General features: G+C 35.1%; 1 protein-coding gene across 1 annotated transcript; it reads right to left on the bottom strand.

Moving 5' to 3' along the window:
- LOC109359057 (BTB/POZ domain-containing protein At3g08570) lies at positions 933–5,023 on the bottom strand. The gene is made up of 4 exons (XM_019603569.1): positions 4,864–5,023; positions 4,423–4,489; positions 2,219–3,379; positions 933–1,541 (listed from the first exon to the last, which is right to left on the bottom strand). The coding sequence occupies exons 1-4, from the start codon at positions 4,944–4,946 to the stop codon at positions 1,029–1,031; spliced, it is 1,824 nt and encodes a 607-aa protein (XP_019459114.1). The 5' UTR covers positions 4,947–5,023; the 3' UTR covers positions 933–1,028.

The raw sequence follows: 21,705 nt of genomic DNA, 5'->3' as shown, positions 1-21,705 counted from the left end.
GACATAATTTAAGATAAACAATCTTCATTTTATGTATTGGCAAATAATTTTGGAAGACTAATACAATATAGCTGTCACCTATTAAAAAAATGAAAGAATTCTCAGCCACCCCGTATCATGGATCACCTGTCCCAATTTGGTGTCCTCATTCCTGTTCTGTTCCACTCATATATTGACATATGAAATAATATATTATTTTAATAAAATAAAAATAAATTGAGGTATTAGTTTTGATTTGTTGGCAAACACTGATTGATTAGGGACATTGGACAGGAACTTGTATGGGACAGAGGATCCCGTTCCCCAGTATCATTAACTATTGTCAACCCTTCATCAAAATAATTAGAAGCATGGGGATATAGAATATATTATCATGTTAGTTTCTAATTCAAATCTCCCTTGGTTATATAATATACTATCTGACAAACAAGATAGAATAAATGATAGTTTTATCTTGTTATCAAACTTTGAAGTAGAAAAGCAAAAGGCAATTTATCATATTTTATGTCCACCAAAAAAGTGATTATATAATTTATGATATTATGCCTCGCGTTCTGGCTCGTGCTGTAAAGCAGAGGCGTGTGGAGCATATGTCACGGATTCCCGCTCAATGCCTTCCAGGTGGCTCACACTTTTTGCAACGAACCAACACGTCTCCCACATTTCCGGTTGTGCCTTTTGTGGGCTCTACCTTAATTACTGGACAAGGTAGCTCATCCAGAAATGGGCAATATTAAGTGCTAGCCTGCTAGGTAGTCTTTCCGATCACAGATGTAGCTGTAATATTATAATTATGGTGTGATATTAAATCATAATTATTTGACTGTAATGTAATCACATGCATTTGAGTCACATTACTTGCAAAATAAGTACCGCATAGCAAGAATCCTAATTCGTATCAGAACCGTAGCAATAACGGCAACCTCAACTATTTAGAAGCTAGTTTAATGATTATAGGGACATGAGAATCCAACAATAAACATTGCAATAAACCTATATAACACTAGTTTCACTATGAAGAACAATATCTATCTATCTATGTGAGAAAATCTCCTACTACTCCTATCAGTTTTCCTACTTGATTTCTGTTTCTTCCCTTCTGCTTGACCACTAAACATTGCAATTCTACCTATTCCCTTAGAAATGTTCTTCAAGAATGTTTTTCCATTCCCTCCCTTATCACCCATCCCTTCTTTCATAACCATCTGCTCCTTCTCCAACTCACTAAGCCTCATTCTCATTCTCGATATCTCAAGCTTCAGCTCCCGATTCTCGCGGCGCAGCGAAGCATAGTTGTCTCTAGGAGACATGGCTGCACTTGGAACACCACTGCTTATTCTCTGAGACATTAGAATATCTCCTGAACTCGCTGACAATGAATTCTTAAGACGAAGCTGTTCCAAGTATAGGACTTGAACCACCATTTGTAGTGGAACCCTCTCATTCTGTGCAGCATGGTTGCATGCTTCTTCAGATAGTTTTTCACACTCTATCAACTTGCATAACTTCTTTATTTCTTCTTCTGTTAGTGATGCATGTGCCTGACCAAGTTCAAAAATAACTAGCAAAATTGTCACAAAATGAATAAAAAGTAATAGTGATTTAAATTATGGACTGGATTATCTTATGCAGCCGCAATATTCTAGTTGTAATATTCTAGTTGTAATATTCCAGTTGTAATATTTTAGTTGTAGTTATCGTTGCCGCAAGTGGATCATAATGCAATTGTGGTGTGACTCTGAATCACTATGAGGTGGCCGCAATGCAACCACATTGGACGGTATTAGGCGTATCAAATTCAAAAATATTTTTTAATCAGAAAATAATTCATATCACAACTGCCGTAATCCGGATCACAATGACTACAATCACATTAACGACAACCGTTACATTTAAATTATGGTCACATTACCTGATGCGACTGCAATATTGCGCTTGTACTGACCACTACAACTACATCACACTGCAGTGTGGTATGACTCTGAATTACAATGATGTGGCCACATCGAGCCACAACGCAACCACATTTAGACGGCATTAGGGCGCATCGAATTCAAAAATATGTTTTTAATCATAAAATAATTCATATCGCCATGGTCGTAAAAACTGCAGTTGTAGTAACTACAACCATTATCACAATCGCAATCAGCCGATCACAACCCCAATTTAAAACATTGGGAAAATATATAAGGAAGAACCGAGTACAAAAAAGATTTACCTTCAAATAGATGTCCACAGCTCTATAAAGACCATCATCAATGACTCTAGCATAATTAGGCAATATCTCAATCAAAGCAACAAATTTCTGCAGACCCAAGTAAGGATCAGGAGCAATTTCTGCTAAATAAGCATCAATAAGCTGCCCTACTTTTAACAAAGAACCATGGCCAGTATAAGAACCAAATCCATCAGATTCATAACCATAATCTTCAGTTTCTTCCTCTTCAATTCTTTTCAAGAAATTCTCAAGCAGCCTATGAACTGTATCAACATCAAATAAAGAGTCCCCACTTTGTACAGATGGAATAAGAAGATCATCTAATGAAACCATTTCCATCCTTAATGCAATCCTTCTTTCAAGCTCAAGCCTACACTGAATGGTAGCACCTAACATGATAGCCATCTTTAACATTCCAAACAAAAATGTCAATGGAATAGTGGAAGAGTTTTTATTTTTGTCTATTGGTAATAGAGTTACAAGAGTTTCCACAATGACACTTTGATCATTTTCTAAACTTGATGGATTATTCAGAAATTGAGATTTCCCAATACCCTTTAATGATGATTGAGCATAATGCATGAGTGAAGCAATAATGCTATTTGACCTAACACCTTTTCTTAACATAGCACATATAACTCTTTGAAAGGAATCAATATGCAATACTGAGAGATCTTCAACCCACCATGCAACACAATTAGTATCCGTTATTAGTTCTCTAGATTCATCATCACAGTCTAACTTTGATAACGTAGAAACTAGTTGCTCCTTGCATGCATGCATTGCAATAGCTTCAACACATCCATTTGAAATAATTTCAATCTCATCAACTATTGTAGGTAACATTATCTCACATGTGGAGAGTACTTCAACTGATTTTTGAAGACTTTGAAAGACAATATCATTCAGATAAGTCTGTGTTCTTGAGATGAGGTTTTGCTCCTTGTATTCTTCTGTCATTTCAAGGAACTCAGCAGCACAATGAAGTCTTGCAACATTGAATGTTGTGATCTCAAAGTTCATGCCATAACAGAACTTCATGGCAAGTTCAAATGTTTGGTGTCCCCCTGGAAAGTTAAGGAGCTCCATGTTTGAAACATTTGAACCTTTAGCTTCAGCAACCATCTTCCTTATCTTGCCACTTAAGGTCACCAAGGGAAACTTCATGAATGTATCAGGACAAAGTTAGAGATTAGTTTTTAAAAGATTACGAGTTGATTGGTGCAGTGCAGAAAATATATATGTGCTCAAAAGAAGCTAAAGGGAGGTAATGTGAATCTCATCACTTTTTTTATCTCACCATTTTTTACACTAACATCCTCACCCATAATTTATCCAGCGGTGCTACAATGTAAGATATTTCGACCAATAATAAAGTTCATCTCACATTAATTTGATCTATATCACTTTTTACATGGATAACACACAAAACAAATGTTAACCCAACCAACGATAGATTTGTCATTTTATCATGAGGACGAAAGGGACCCGCACATGATTTTTACCGCACATGATTTTTATTGATTTAAAGAAGTCGTACAATAAGGTTCTTAAAGAGGTATTCTGGAAAGCTCCAGAGAAGAAAGCGGTTCAAATTACCTTAATTCAAGCAATTAAGGATATATGATGGGGCTAAGACTACTATGAGAATATATGATAAAATCTCACGAGATTTCCAAATTGCTATAAGACTACATTCAGGGTCAACATTAAGCTCATACTTATTTACACTGGTTTGAATGTGCTTAGTAAGCTTATCTATGAACTAGTGCCCTAGTGCATGCTTTTTGCATATGATATTGTCCAAGTTAAATAATCAAAAATTGAATTAATTGGGAAGCTGAAAATATTGAGACAAACTTTAAAAGCACATAGCTTTCGTATAAGTCGAAACAAGACGATGTATATAGAGTGTAAGTTTAGCAAGAGGTAAACAAATCCTATTGTAAAGGTAAAGATCGAAGATCATAACATACATCAACTCACCGATTTTAATTATCGTGAGTCAATCATACAAGATGACAAAGAAATTGAGGAAGATGTAAACAATATGATTTAAGCTAGATGGATAAAATTATAGAGTGCATCATATGTCATATGTGATAGGAAGGTAACACTCAAGTTTAAGAGAAATTTTACTGCACAACTATAAGACATGTAATGTCAAAGAGGTTGTTAATTGCACATTGAAAGGAGAAATGTACCTTGTGTAGCAGAAATGACTCTCCATCAATAACAATTGTAATGTCACCAGCAACATCAGCAAAAATCCTGCCATAAAAGGAAACTAAACATAAGATTCAGAATTCCCTTGCATCCTTTGGTTCCTTCCTTCCACTCCTACCAAATTTCTAACACAATATAAAGGAATGGAAGATTTAAAGCTCACAGCATGTCAAGATTATTGACTTTAAGCATGCAATTCTCCTTGAACTTTTCCAAGAATTTAGATCAACAACTCATTAATGCACAATCTAGAACTTATATCTTGACATATATATACTTGAATTTCAAAAGCAATTGACTAGAACATGAATAAAATGAACTCTAGTGTAATTAACAAGCACATGAAATTACATATTTAACTATATTACTATAAAATGAAACCAAGAAAGAGAAGTATGAGGTTGTTGGTGAAGAAGTACCTAGTAGTGAATGAGTTGCAGAACTTAGGAGTAGTAGCTGGTGATGATCGTTTAGAAGAAGAGAGGGAGTTCTCAGAAACCATCTTTGTTTCTTTGTTTCTGAGTGAGTGAGGTTGTGTTATGTTTCATTAGCACCAACATACATAACTGTGACTTATTATATTTGGCTATGTCTGTTAAGAAAGAATAGTCATATACTTCAAAATAGTCACCATATACATGTATAAAATGTAGTAATAATTAAATAAAAGATGAATATTTATCATGTTTAACATCCAATGTTAATTTGTAAGACATTATTCTTCTCCTTTAATGTTATACTTAATTAGGTTAATCTTATATTAATTTTTCTCATATCCATATTGCATTATATTAGTGTTTTATGTTATTCACTTTAGACGGTCTACACCATTTAACAAAAAAAGAAATGAACAAAAAATTAAAGTTTATGTCAACTTTCATCTAGCAAAGTCATTATATGTTATTTACAACAACTGTTTTTAAGATTATTAACAAGAACATCACTACTTTGTTCTCTATAGTAACATTTTTATTTTATAATTTTTGTTTTTAAATAAAAATAAGAAGTGATGATAAAAAAAAATAGATGTTTGGTTAAGAATGAGGTAGATTGTGAGATCCAAATAAAAATAAGAACAATATTTGACATTGTGAAAAAAAAATAAATCTTATTTTTATTTCATAGAAGATTATAATAAATTATAAAATAATGATTGAAACAAAAAATAAGAATGAATTTAGTATTTGGTGATAAAGATGTTCTTAAAGAGAAAGACTTGTATTTAGTGATAACCAATTAAATTTTTCCATCACATTAAAATTTAATTTTAATTAAAATTTAATTATAAATAATTATACTAACAAACATAAATATATTTATCGTATTATAAGGGTTTTCGTGTAATTTTTTCTCATAACAAAGAATCAGATAATTGGTTAACGAATATTTTGGAGTAAACGCCAGAAAAAGCCCTACTCAACCATAGCAATCAATTATTGATTCAGAAAAATAGCATTGGCATATGCAACTCTACTTTTCTTATCGTTTTCATAAACATGAGCTGTGCCTATTCTCTTTCTTCTTTTGCTTTTTGGCTGCTTTTGTCTCTGCCTTTTCTGTATACTAACATTACTCTATACATAATTATTGACATGTTGTATATTCTAATCATGTACTACTGTTTATTAGTACCACTATCGGAGCAACCAACTACGAGTTGGTCCGATTACACCTAAGATATATAATATTTTTATTAAAATATATATATTTTTTATGAGTTTTTTTTACTTATACATTTTTATAATTAATGTGAGTATATATATTTGAATATATCCAATAATCTCCTAATCAAGTATAGTTATTGCACATTTAATAATAACTTCATTTAGATCTATCAAGTAGAAAAACAACAAAGACTAATACCCTTTATTAGGAAATGGGAAAAACTTGTATGAAGATACATACGTCACATATACTTAGAGACAAGTGTAATTATGTTTTTTGATGCTATTATTTATGACTAAATTTTGATTAGAATTAAGTTTTAATGTGTTAGCAATGTTTTATTGGTTCTCTTAAGAAATCTCCATAGTTGAAGTGTCACATTACTATTGGGTGCGGAAAAGTAAGAAAATTAGAAGGCTAGAGTTAATTATGGCTTTAATTATGCCTATTACTCAAAGTCTCAAGCCCCGGATTTATATAAGACCGTTAATTGAAGAGTTCTGCATAGAAGTTACAATACATTCCAAAGTTAAGTAATAAGTTTCAGGCTCAAGGATAATAACACTTTTTTAGGTGCACAAGGAAAATAGTACTTGTTCCTTGCCTTTTTAGGTGATAAGATATTTGGAGATTTGCTTTTGACAGATTCCAAGAATGAAAATAGAATGTTAGACCTTCACTTTTCATAGAGCTCATGTCTTTACATATTTATCTAAGATGACTATTTCTAATGTGAATAAGCCATAAAGGAGTTTGAAATCATATTAGAAGAATGAATGTGTATGAAATTTTATTGATTTGGAAAGGAATATACAACATGTATATATACTAGCTTACTTGGATCTTAAAAACCATTCTAATAACTAGAAAATAATTCTATCAATTTAACAAACTTAACTAACTCTTATGTAATCACATGCTAAAATTAAGTGCTAGACTACAATTCTATCTTTCTAAAAGTATCATAAAAATGTCCCAAACAAAATAAAACTGATGCACTCATGCTAGTTTTAGTGTGCCAATAAGCCAACCTAATCACAGTCAGATGGCCTTGTATGATGCTCCAAATATCAGTCAAAATGATGCGCCAAGACACGGTCAGGAAGCCTAGCCTGATGCACCAAGTCTCGGTCAGATTGGTTTGCCTAATGCATGAAGCCTCGGTCAGATGATGCATTATGGTTGATGCGCATGATGCACTTTCTCGGTCATGGTCCAATTCCTGGCATGGTCAGAACTTGACATTTTACTCGGTCATGGCATATTTCCTGGCATAGTCAGATTGATCATGACTCAAGTAGTGGCACGATCATGATGCCCAGCTTCCTTGATCACGACCCATTTCCCGGCACGGTCAGACTAGAATTCTTGCTTGACGTCTTCCCCTCTCAAGCTGGAGAATATATGTTAGTAACTCCCAGCTTGGAAATCAAAGTATTAAAAATGGTTGGTTTCAATGCTTTAGTGAGAATATCAGCAGCTCGATCACTAGTTCTAATAGGTAATAGATGATAGAATATATGTTGAAGGCGTTCATGAACAATGTGGCAATCAATCTCAATATGCTAAGTTCTTTCATGGAAAACTGAAATTGCAACAATGTACCTAGCTTAATCATTATCACAAAATCGAACAGATGGTTGTTTGAAAACAATACAAAAATCACCTAGCAAGTAAGTGAGCCATTGAACTTCACAAGAAGCTATGACCAAGGCATGATACTCAGCCTCAGAAGAAGATCTTGAAACAATGTTATATTTCTTGGACTTCCATGAAATGAGTGAGTCGCCTAAAAACATACAATATCCAGAGATAGACATTCTTGTATCTGGGCATGTTTCCCAATTCGAATCACTATACCCTTTTAAATGTAAAATGGAAGTGTTAGAATATAGTAAGCCTTGGCCAGGGGACCCTTTGATGTATCTAAGGACCCTTGTCATGGCTTTACGATGATTTATGGTTGGGTTGGTCGTGAACTGGCTCAACTGTTGAATTGCAAAACTCAAGCCAGACCTGGAATTGGTTAGGTAAAGTAATCTTCCAACCAATTGTCTATAATTTCAGGGTTATCATAAGGTGCACTGTCATGTTGGTGTAAGTGTGGGCTTTTTACCATAGGAGTTGGAACAAGTTTAGACAATAAAAAACTAGTGTCAGATAATAAATCAAGTACATATTTTCTTTAACATGGACAAATACCTTGGTTGGAGTATGAAACTTCTAATCCAAGGAAGTACTTGAGAGAACCAAGATCCTTGATTTTGAATTATTTGTCAAGTATTTGTTTGACTTTAATGATTTCATCAATATCATTGCCACCAAGTATTAAATCATCAACAAATATTAAAAGGGTAGTAAATTTATATTGGTGGTTCTTAGTGAAAAGAGAGTGATCATGTTGGAATTGTTTGTAAGTGGTTCTTAGTGAAAAGAGAGTGACCGTAAGTGGCTTAGCCATTGGCCCGTCTAGGGTGATTCAATGATGGTTCGTAGTGGTGAGGATATTATTCCTCTTTTATGTTATGATGTAAGATTGGGCCCCACAAGAAGTGTTCCTTTGGGAGATGTCTTAGGCTGGGTCGACCATGTAAAATAAATAATGATTAAAATATTTAATCGGCTAACCTCGGTTAGTGTGTATACTCATTATGAACAATGAATTAGTGGAGAGGAAAGTTACTGGACATGAATGAGCCCGAGATGTTGAGAGGGATGGTGATGGCAGTGATGCGTCAGGAAAAGCCTTGAGGGAGAGTCTAGGTGAGATGAGTCCCCTTTATTCCTAGATTAGGAATTCTTTTGAATCGGACATTTCTGACAGCGCAAACTAGACAATCTCTAACAACCCTTTTTGCAATCAGGATTGATGAGAGGGATGCCCAAAAAGTGTTTCATATGACACCATCCTGAAATGGACAGTTCCATTAGAACAGATTGATCATATATCATTGCGAGGAATAAGTGGGTGCGTTGAAATCAGCTTGTTTTGGGACCTATAATCTTGATTGTTTCTGAATAGTTTATTGGGAGGATATTGGTGTAAGGATGGATGAACTAAACATAGCATTCATATGCTGAACTCGTGGATATTGACCCCCATATCCTAAGTTACAAACATCATTTATCATTTATATTTACGTATGTGATAACATAGTATGTATATTATGTGTGTTATGTCTGGATGCAATATTCTATATAATTCCATGTTGTCGATGAAAAATATTCATTATGTGTCTTACTCATTTTCGTTCTGCTTGTATTTCGGTACACGTCCTTGTCCAGATGGACAAATCTGTGCTGATTCAGATCTACTGATTCTCGATGTCCTGGGAGGGGGCATGGAGAATTGGTGGGGACCGTTATACCTACACAGGCCCTTGTGGCTTGGAGCTGGAGATGGTGTGTGACGACATCACTATGCACTTTCCATTTCACCATGCAGTCATGGAGACTTCGTTCACTCTACCAAGCTAGAGGTCGATACCTACTGTGTCATCCACCCAGTCTTCGACTCCTTGTCGACCAGCTATTGCAGGACTGAAAATGCGGTTAAGGAGTTGGAATGATGTGACCCGTTCTACACTGCCAAGGAGAGTCGCTCGACGTACAATGCAAAATCACAGGCATATGTTAGGACAAGGATTAGGTCGTGGAGTTCTGCCTATGATACCATGGAGGAAATGGAATATGAAGATGAGCATTGTATGGAGTTGGTCGACATAGAGGACTCTATGAAGGTGATAGATCTCTCTTAGGACTCCGAGCTGGACGAGGACGCGAGTGAGGGTTCCATTGTCCTCGTTAGTGCTGAAGCTAGCCGTTAGGAGCTATTTCCTTTTCCTTTTTGCTTTTTGGGGTTAGGGTATCTGTGTAGGATACTTTTGTATTGCTGAAGAATTCAGCCTATTTTGTATAGCTTCAGTTGGGAAATGATTAGATTATGCCTTTGTATTCTATAATAACATTTTACTTGACCAAGCAACACCTCATTATACATGTTGTAGGATATTATACATGTTGTAGGGTCAATTCTAATTATTAATAAAGAAGTATTCGGGAAAGTATTGCATCATTTTTAGTTATCGTTAGGTAACCGTCATTGATTGTCCATAGTTTATGTTACTAAGAATGTGATGTCTCAAAAAAAAAAAGAATGTAAGTGAAACAATTTTTAATGACATATTCAAAAAAATTCTCATTTTAATCACAATATTCATAAAGTATTCTTTGGGACATTACAACGCAGTATCAGAACTGTTCTTTCCTATCCGGCCTTGGGCATGACCTTACATGTTTTCTTCTGTGACTTTGTGTGTTCAAGTGTTTGGTAGTAATATTCGAGTGAAAATACAAACCATGGGTTATTTCGGTAGAAGAAGTATCTCATACCCATCTGATGTTCACAGATTTACGATGGTTGGACGTGGAGCTGCTAACCTCGACTTCATGATTGCAATGAGAATAACAATTCAAAATGTAAATTCTAACTTGCATCAACTGAATAAGCAACAACAACAACCAACTCAAGGACCAACTCAGTATAGAAGTTTGGATGAGTTCTATCATTACCAACCGCCAAAGTTTGAAGGAGATTTTGCACCTGATGCTGCAAACGACTTGATCTAGGAGTTGGAGAGAATATTTTGGGCACTAATGTGCACTGAGGAACAAAAGGTCACCTATGCGACCTATATGCTGACAAAGGAGGCTGAAAACTGATGGGATTTTACCAGATAACGCATGAACAACAAGTTGTCAACTGGACAACTTTCAAGGAAAGATTTCTACAAAAATACTTTCCTGTAGACATCAGGATAAAGAAAAAGATGGAGTTCCTGCCTCTGCAGCAAGGGAGCACGACTGTTGGGGAAATGCTGTCAAATTTGAAGATATGGCGAGATATGCCCCACACTACAATCAAGTGGGGAACGAAAGGTCCAAGTGTACCAAGTGTGAGGATGGACTGAGACAGGACTTGAAAGTGATGTTCGTACATCAACAAATACTAGATTTCCCAACTTTGGTCAACAAGTGTGGACTATGTGAAGAAAGTGTAAAGGCAAGGAATGCGGCACTAAAGAGTGTCATTCTACCTGGAAATTCCTATGAACCCCAAAGGAATTTCGGTCCAGGGCATGGAAGGGGAAAATCCTTCAACCCAACCAGAAGCCCTATACATCACCATCTAGGAACGAACAAAGGAACTTGAAGCCTTTCAACAATAGAGGCTTCCGATCGGGAAACAACAACAACAATAACAACAATACACCACCTTGGTGCTCGAAGTGCAAGGGGAAGCATTTCAGTGTCAACTGCCCCGTATGCTATCATTTCCAGCATGGACACATCAAGCCTACATGCCCTAATCTGAAAAGAGAATAAGTGAATATTGTTCAAGCGGCTAGACCTAATGCCAAAGGAAGGGTGTTCACCATGAGCGGAGCTGATATTGAGGACGATGAGGACCTCATCAAGGTACATGTTGTATTAATGAGATTTCTTTATTATTGCTATTTGATTTGGGAGCGACCCATTCTTTCATATCTAATGATGTTGTAAATTGATTAGAATTTCCTATAGTATCCTTACCCTATGACCTAATTGTATCAACACCCACCAACGAACCCGTCACAGTGTCAACTATGTGTTCCCAATGTCCCATAATACTAGACAACTACACCTTTGTAGTAACCTAATATGTCTACCCTTATCCCAATTAGATATCATCTTAGGAATGTGCTGGTTATCCAACAACCATGTTCTCTTGAACTACTTTAACAAAACAGTAATCTTTAGCGATCCTAAAAACCCATCGAATCCTATTATGAAACCAAAAGCACCACTACCAATCAAATGAAGAAACTCTTGAAAGATGGAGCTCAAGTATTTATGTTGATAGCATCATTGGAGAAGATATTCAGAGCCTACCCATAGTTAGGGATTTATCCGAAGTCTTTTCGGATGATATTTCTAGTTTGCCCTAGTGTAGGACATAGAGTTTGCTATCGATCTGGTTCCTGGAACTAGATCGATCTCTATAGCTCCCTATAGGATGGCACCATTGGAGTTAACTGAGTTGAAGAAGCAATTGGAAGACTTACTATAAAAACAGTTCGTTAGACCTAGTGTTTCTCCATGGGGTGCTCGAGTGTTATTTATGAAGAAGGATGATGACAGTATGCGGTTGTATACTGACTATCGACAATTGAAAAAGTTACCATCAAGAACAAGTACCCATTTCCAAAAATTGACGGCTTGATGGATCAACTGAGAGGAGCTACCATGTTTTCAAAAATCGATCTTCGGTCAGGGTACCACCTAATATGCGTGAAGTCGGAAGATATTTCGAAAACAACTTTTCGGACGCGTTGTGGCCATTACAAATACCTCGTGATGCCATTTGGTATAACCAAGGCTTCTGCAGTATTCATGGATTACATGAATAGGATTTTTCACCCGTACCTCGACACATTTGTAGTCGCGTTTATTGATGATAACCTGATTTACTCGAAGAATCAAGATGAACATACGAAGCATCTGAGAATAGTGTTGCAAATTTTAAAGGACATCCAACTCTATGCCAAACTTTCGGAGTGCGAAATTTGGCTGGAATCAGTGAATTTTATCGTGCATGTAATATGAAGCGAAGGAATTGATGTGGACCCTGCTAAAGTATAAACAATGATGGAATGGAATTCCCCGAAATCAGTGATGGAGATCAAAAGTTTCCTTAGTTTAGTAGGATACTATCGGAAGTTCATTGAAGGATTTTCGAAGTTGGCTTTTCCACTAACTACGCTAACAAGGAAAGACAAAGCCTTCGTCTGGATGGCAAAGTGTGAAGAGAATTTTCAAGAGCTGAAGAAGGGATGGACTACAACGCATGTATTGATTTTTCCAGACCCGAATGTGAACTACAATGTGTACTGTGACGCGTTGAAGCAAGGCTTGGGTTGTGTGTTGATGCAACAGAAAAAGGCGGTGGCTTATGCTTCAAGACAATTAAAGCCACATGAGCAGAATTATCCGACACACGACTTGGAGTTGGCTGCGATCATTTTTTCTCTCAAGATCTAGAGGCATCGTCTCTATGGGGTGAGATTTGAAGTCTTCAGTGATCATAAAATCTTGAAGTATGTGTTCGACCAGAAGGAACTGAACATGAGACAAAGACGATGGATTGAATTCCTCAAGGACTATGACTTTGACCTTCAGTGCCACCCTGGGAAAGCTAATATGGTGGCTGATGCCTTGAGTACGAAGTTTCTATACATGCGAACCATGATGGTCAGAGAAATGGAATTGATAGGGGATTTTAGAAATTTGAGCCCTGCTATTCAAGTAAGACCTAAGAGCTTGACATTAGGTATGCTTATAGTAACCAATGAATTTCTAGAACAACTTAAAGGTTTGAAATGTTCTGATACTAAACTACAAGAGAAGAGAACCTTGTTGGCTGAAGGAAGAGCCCTGGAATTTCAAGAAGGAACTGATAGAGTACTAAGATGAAAGAATCGAATTGTTTGCCAAGTGACCCAGATTTGAGAATGGCAATTTTGAATGAAGCCCATAAGAGCAAGCTAAGTATTCATCCTGGAGCTACCAAGATGTATCAAGATATGAAGAATATGTTCTAGTGGTCCGATATGAAGAAGGAAGTAGCAGAGTATGTCTCGCGCTTAATATGTCAATAGGCAAAAATCAAGCACAAGCGACCCGGTGGAGAACTCCAACCGTTAGAAATCCATGTTTGGAAATGGGATAGCATTGCAATGGATTTCATAAATGGTTTTCCATGGACTCAGAAAGGGTACAATGTTGTTTGGGTTATAATGGACCGTTTGACAAAGGTAGCTCATTTCCTACCGATCAAGATAAATTAATCTTTGGAGAGACTACAGATTTGTACATCAAATAAATTGTCTGATTGCATGGGGTTCCTACAAATATCATCTCATATAGAGATTCACGCTTCAGTTTGAAATTTTGGAAGGGCTTGTAGATGGCTTTAGGTCCCAAATTGAGTATGAGTTCGGCTCACCATCCGCAAACTGATGGCTAATCTGAATGGACTATTTAGTCAAGGGAAGATCTGCTTATGGAATGTGTGCTGGAACACTCTGGAATTTGGGCGGACTATTTGCATCTGATAGAGTTCACCTGCAACAACAACTTCCATTCAAGTATCAGCATGGCGCTACATGAAGCTCTTTACGATAGAAAGTGCAAAACAACGTTATGTTGGTTTGAATTAGGAGAGAATCTGATACTAGGACTTGATGTGGTTCAGATGACGACATAAAAGATCAGAATGATAAGGGAAAACATGAAGGCAGCTTAGAGCAGGTAGAAGAGCTACTATGACAAAAGGAGGAACCCTCTAAGTTTTGAAGAATAAGATCATGTCATCATGAGGGTGGTTCCAACAACTAGCATTGGGAGAGTGCTTAAAGCCCATAAGCTTACCCCTAAGTTCATAGGTCCTTACCAAATCCTTAAAAAAGTCAGACCAATAGCTTACCAAATAGCTTTGCCCCCTTTATTGTCAAACCTACATAATGTCTTCCATGTGTCCCAACTCAGAACATACATTAGTGACTTGCCACATATCATTGAAACCGATTCAATCCATCTAAAAGATAATCTCACTTTTGAAACTATACCCTCGAGAATTGATGATCGAAGTGTGAAAATGCTGTGAGGCAAGGAAATTGCCTTAGTTAAAGTTATCTAGAGCCAAACAAATGGAGAAGATGTGACTTTGGAAGTCATGAACAACATGAAGGAGTCCTACCCCTATCTGTTTTCTTAACATGTATGCTTAATTTTCGAGGATGAAAATCTTATAAGTTGGGGAGGATTCTAACACCGTGATTTTCTATGCCAGTTTTATTAATTATTTAATTGATAAACGATTAATTTTATAAATTAATTAGTATTGATTCAAGCTGAAACTAAGTTGAGTTTTAGTCTTGTATTGTGATTTCCTAATTTATGAAAAAATTTCATAATTTTCTGAGACGAAAAGTCTTCAGGCCTCTTTCGAGCACAAAATCACCCTAAATTCGGCCCAAATATAATATTTGAGTTTCGTAACTCGGAATCAAATTATGATTGCGGCATTGGCTTTGAAATATTATTTCGAGTCAAAATAGACACCAAGTTTATCCATAACTCATTTCTAGATATTTTTTACTCTGAAATCCAAGTTTCGACGTTCTAAACGTAACCCTAAATCGGGAGATTTTTAATCTTCGACCAACTTTTAACCGACAATACTTAAACATGGTTTTAATCGTGATGTTTTATCGTATTATTCACATCACCCATTCATTAGTCAAGCTTGCTTGTTGAATAAGCAAAAGTACAATCACTTACATAATCCCCTAAACCACTCATCAACTCCTTACACCACCATGATTTTGGGGAACCATTTTGATTTCCCCCCAAATCTGAATTCCCCCTCTATAAAAGCAACCCCTTGGCCTTGAGGGAGAACACTTTTTTTCCTCCCTTTCTCACTTTGCATTCTAAGCACTTCTAAGAGATTTCAAAGTATTTATCTTCTTGTTTTCTCAACCTCTCATACATACACCATTAGATAGTTATCATCTTTTAGTATATTGTTCTTGATTATGTGATCCATCAACATTATTAACCCTTGTAGTTTCTTTAGAATGAAATGTGTTGAGATGACTTAAAATATTAAATTTTGATATGTTGTTCTTGATTATGTGATCAACACGATCAACCCTTGTGGTTGCTTTAGAATGAAATGTGTTGAGATAACCATAGATTTTTATTGAATCAACTTAAGTTAGCTTACTTCAAAGCGGTAAGTTTAACTTAAGAGATCTTGATTTAAAATTTTGACTTTTGATATGTTATTCTTGATTATGTGATCAATATTATCAACCCTTGTGGTTGGTTTAGAATGAAACATATTGATATGACCATAGAGTTTTATTGAATTAGCTTAAGTTAGCTTACTTTAAAGTGGTAAGTTTAACTTAAAAGATCTTGATTTAAAATGTTAACTTTTGATATGTTGTTCTTGATTATGTGATCAACACTATCAACCCTTGTGGTTGCTTTAGAATGAAATGTGTTGAAATGACCATGGAGTTTTATTGTTCAAAAGTATTGAATCAACATGAATTAGCTTACTTTAAAGTGGTAAGTTTAACATAAAATATCTAGATTTTAAAATAATTTTTATGAATGAGATCAACATTATCAACCCTTGTGGTTGCTTTAGAATGAAATGTGTTGAAATGACCATGGAGTTTTATTGTTCAAAAGTATTGAATCAACATGAATTAGCTTACTTTAAAGGGGTAAGTTTAACTAAAAAGATCTTGATTTAAAGTGTTGAATTTGGTTAAGTAACTTACCTTAAAGTGGTAAATATGACTTAAAAAGTCTTCATGAAAGTATTAATTTGTGTTAAAGTTAAAAGTACAAGCTTTGTTAAAGTGTTATTTTAAAAAGGATTGTTTTCTTAAACAAGACTTTCAATGATAAAGGATGGTTCAAGAATATTTAATCTTGAACCGGATGGATGAAAGTGATTGAGTCCATGATAGGTTAAAATATGTCTTTACCTAAGGGTTATCATGTAAGAATTTTAACTCGCAAACCTATTGATTTTTTCTTATTTTTTTTCCCGAAGCTTCCGAAGTTGGGCAGCATACTCGTTTCACATTTATCACCAAGGGAACCACTCACACGACACTCAAAGGTGAAGGAGAATACATCGTGACACAATGATGTTAGGATATGACATCTAGACCTCCTAAACTACCTCAAAAGTTTGGAGATGTCTTGAGTATTAAGAAATCCCATACTTAATCAATTGTTTGTCTGTTAGGATTAAGTATGGATGATCTCTTAAGTCATATCGTTTAAGTCATGTCTATGTGTAGAGTAATATTGTGGTTATTCATGGATGAACATTACTCGAATAACTGTAACTAGGAAGGATTGACTATCCCTTGAGATATTCGATTTCGTATTCTAAAACCCTTTGTCTAATGGTCATAATCGATTACCATGGTTGATAATCGATTATCGATGTAAAAAATCAGAATCTTATAGCTACTATAACTAGGAATAAACGATTAACATGTAACATAATTGATTATCAATATTCTAAAATATCCCTGTGTGATGGACATAATCGATTACCTAGTCTAGTAATCGATTATCGATATTAGAAGTCATAATTCTTTTAGCTACGATAACTAGGTATAGTCGATTAACCTTTAGCATAATCGATTATCAATGTTATAAAATTGTCTGAATAACGGAAAGTATGGGAATGTGGGTAATACAAGATAAAATACTTTAAAAAGGACTGATCTCCTAAAGATGAAACAAATACATATCACTCTAGCATGAGTAAACGTTATCTAGCGGTAGTATGGGCTGTTGGTGGTAATGGGATTACTTAGGGCCCTCCTGATAGGGTCGTCGACTATTATGTCGTTAAGGGTGAGGCCCAAAAGGTTATGTTTACCACACAACGAGATCGTCTGCTCATAAGTGGCTTAGCCATTGGCCCATCCAGGGTGATTAAGCGATAGTTCATAGTGGTGAGGATATTATTCCTCTTTTATGTTATGATGCAAGATCGAGCCCCACAAGAAGCATTCCTTTGGGAGATGTCTTACTAACCTCGGTTAGTGTGCATACACATTATGAACAATGAAGTAGTGGAGAGGAATGTTACCGGAGACGAATGAGCCTGAGATGTTGAGAAGGGCAGTGATGACAGTGATGTGTCAGCAAAATCCTTGAGGGAGAGTCTAGGTGAGACGAGTCTCCTATATTCCTGGATGAGGTTTTCTGTTGGATCAGACATTTCTCACAGTGCAAACTAGACAATCTCTGACAACCCCTTTTTGTAATCAAGATCAATGAGAGGGATGCCCAGAAAGTGGTTGATACGACACCGTCCTGAAATGGACAATCCTATTGGAACAAATCAATCATATATCCTTGCAAGGAATATGTTGGTGTGTTCAAATTGGCTTGTTTTGCGACCTGTACTCTTGGTTATTTCCGAATAGTTTATTGGGAGGATATTGATGTAAGGATGAATGAACTAAACATAACATTCATATATTGAAGTCGTAGATATTGACCCCATATCCTGAGTTACAAACATCATTCATCATCTGCATTTATGTATGTGATAACATAGTATGTATATTATGTGTCTTATGTCTGGATGTGATATTCTGTCTAATTCTACATCATCGATGAAAAATATTCATTAGATGTATTACTCTCTTTCTTTCCGCTTGTATTTTGGTACACGTCCTTGTCCAGATGGACAAATTGGCACAGATTCAGAGTTACCGATTCTCGATGTTCCAAGAGAGGCATGCAGAATTGATGGGAACCGATATACTTACATAGGCCCTTGTAGCCTGGAGTTGGAGATGGTGTGCGACGACACCACTATGCATTATCTATCTCACCATGCAGTCTTAGAAATTCTTTCCCACTACCAGGCTAGAGGTCGGTACCAACTGTGTCATTCACTCAGTCTTCGACTCCTTGTGGACTAGCTGTTGCAGGACCGTCAAGGAGGCGAAGGAATTGGAATGATGTGACCCATTCTACACACTGTCAAGGAGAGCCGCTCGGCATACAAGGCCAAAACCACATGCGTATGCTAGGACAGGGATTAGGTCGAGGGGTTCTGCCTATGATACCATGGAGGAGATGGAATTTGAAGATGACGATTGTGTGGACTTGGTCCGCATAGAGGACTCTATCGAGGTGATAGATCTCTCTTTGGACTCCAAGTAAGAGGAGGACCCGAGTCAGGGTTCTAGTGTCCCCGTTAATGCTAGAGCTAGCTATTAGGAGCTATTTCCTATTCCTTTTTCCTTTTTAGGGTTAGGGTATTTGTGTAGGATACTTTTGTAGTGCTGAAGAATTCAGCCTATTTTGTGTAGCTCCAGTTGGGCGATGATTATATTTCGCCTTGTATTATGTACTGACATTTTACTTGACCAAGCAACACTTCATTTATACGTGTTGTAGGGTCAAGTCTAATTATTAATGAAGTAGTATTCAGGAAAGTATTGCATCATTTTCAGTTACCGTTAGGTAACTGTAATTGATTTTCCGCAGTTTATGTTACTATGAGCGTAATGTCTCGAAAAAGAAATGAATATAAGTAAAACAATTTTTAATGACATATTTAAAAAAATTCACATTTTAATCACGATATTGGTAAAGTAATCTTCGGGATGTTACAAGCTTTGTAACTAAATGAATTTTAAAAAATAACATACATGCATTATTTTTTTTTTTTATTAATTGAAGCAGATGAGAATAGAAACCTATATAATAATCTAACTCATACATCAAACAAAATCATATATCTCACTTATAGAATCAAAAAATAAGAGAGACTCTAACTATGTCATATGAAACCTTGTCAGAAAAATAAAATAAAAAATGCAGAATCAATAGGATCTTTTGTCCCATATAAAACCCTATAAATTGTGTAACATACATGAAGTGATAACCACTAGGAAGCCACACGAACAGAGGGGACTGCCTTTTTTCTGTGAAGGAAACGAAAATGGAGGAAAGGTAGGAGTGACAGATAAGGTTAACATGGTTTTTTTATAATTGAGGGCATGTAATGTAATTTGTTAAAATATTAAAGGGCAAAATTGAAAAGCGAATTATTGAAAGTTACTTTTCACTTTCTAAGCGCTACTTGGAGTAACTTTATGAAAAGTTATTTTCATACGCTATAAACTCATTTTTTAAAAGCTACAAACTACGTTCAATTTTTTTAGTGAATACCTCTAATAACTTTTTGATTAATTGAAAAAACTACAAACTACCTTAAAAACTACTTCAAAGGATTGTTAAACAGTGTTAATGTCATTTCCGCAAGTTATAACATGAACTACAATTAATTAATAAATTTGCTTAATATAATTTCACATCAAATATTGAAGAGTATAACATTTTGTATTGTTAGTATTAAATAGTATCTTTAAGAAATTAAGATCCACCAATATTTTATTAAATATTTATTGTAGTAGTATAGCGTGAAGTAACTTGATGGACATATATCACATGTTCTTAATTATATATATTTTCATATCTTGGTCAATTACATATTATTACATAAATAAAAGAAAAATTATAAAAAATAATATTTTTTATTGATCTAGCATGAAATACTATTAGAAACATGTAATCTCTCTTCCTAATTTGATTGTGGGTAATAAAAACGAAAAGGTGTGGATTGTGGTTGGCATGGTGCATGGTCAATGTTGGAAAAGGGAAAGTGGTCTAAGGACATATATCTGCCATGGAAGGTCAGGTTTTACGGAACTCAATAAGGATGTAATTATTACTTATTAGAGACACCAACACTACACAGTATACACTCTGCCTTCATATTTCTTTTCCCAATTTATTATTATTATTATTCTACTTCTATCATACTATTTGTATAGGCAAGTATATATAGTATACTACTTAATGTAAAATCCTGAAAGAAAAAGTTCTTAATTGAAAAATTTAATCTTACTACTCAAACAATATTATTTCATAAAAATAATACATATTGCTAAACAAAATATAGCACATATGAACTCATGAAGTTGGTTTACTATAAAACCTAATTAAACAAAACAAATTAAGTTTAAGTATTTGCTTAATTATTTGGTAGATCTAAATATGTTTTTTGTTTTGGTTTTTTGTTTTAATTTTATACTTAAAAAATCGATGGATGTTCTTATAAAATTGTTTACTTTGATTTTAGTCCATATTGTTCAATTGCAATATGTATGGCACATGTTTTTGTTTTGAATATAATCATATGATTGGCTAAAGGTTGTGCAAGAATTATTTTTGTTACACCAACAATTGGTATGAGATCTAATTAGTAGATGGTTTTTAACCTATATGTCAGGTTTATGATGGAGAAGTTCGATGAATATTATAACATTTGATTAGTGAAAATGACAAATGAATGACATATTAGTTGAACAAGGTTTAAGTAAGAATAAATCATATGAATTAAAGGAGATGCAAACCTGGCTAGACCATGATCCATACCCAGGTGGAGCATGATCTTCCAAGAATAGTGCTAACAATATCTCTTATAGTTTCGAAGAGAGTATAATCTTCTCTTAGAAAAGATGTGGTGAATCCTTATTCCATCTCTGCAATATTATGGTTAAGGATGTTAATTATTAGTATATCTTCAAGAGCACATGAGCATTAGTAGAGTGTATGACACAAGGCAATAGCTTTGATGCAAGTAAAAAAGAATCACATGGGTAGAGATGCATGTGTAACACAAGCACATTGGAATATATGTAGATGCAACACTATCGCATTGGACTAATTGAATTATGGAAAATAAGAGTGAAATCAACGTTTGGTATTAGGATTACAAGTTCTAAAACACTAAATTAGGATTTACATATTATATAAATATCTTAGTACCTAAATATAATACATTGGCCCAAGACTCATAGGATGTTTCTAATTTATGCAAGTTTTGACAAGGAACTTCAGCCTAATATATAGCATTAGTCTCCCTC

The sequence above is a fragment of the Lupinus angustifolius genome, chromosome LG11, assembly GCF_001865875.1.
Source record: "Lupinus angustifolius cultivar Tanjil chromosome LG11, LupAngTanjil_v1.0, whole genome shotgun sequence".
Classification (NCBI taxonomy): domain Eukaryota; kingdom Viridiplantae; phylum Streptophyta; class Magnoliopsida; order Fabales; family Fabaceae; genus Lupinus; species Lupinus angustifolius.
The sequence above is the reverse complement of the archived record's forward strand: the minus strand, read 5'-3'. Positions and strand labels throughout refer to the sequence as shown.

Excerpts from the sequence above, each read along its gene's own strand:
- LOC109359057 (XM_019603569.1), bottom strand. The coding sequence starts at position 4,946 with ATGGTTTCTGAGAACTCCCTCTCTTCTTCTAAACGATCATCACCAGCT. Across the intron at positions 3,380-4,422 it reads AGTCATTTCTGCTACACAAG|TTTCCCTTGGTGACCTTAAG; the intron begins GTACATTTCTCC and ends ACATTCATGAAG. Across the intron at positions 1,542-2,218 it reads CTGTGGACATCTATTTGAAG|GCACATGCATCACTAACAGA; the intron begins GTAAATCTTTTT and ends GAACTTGGTCAG.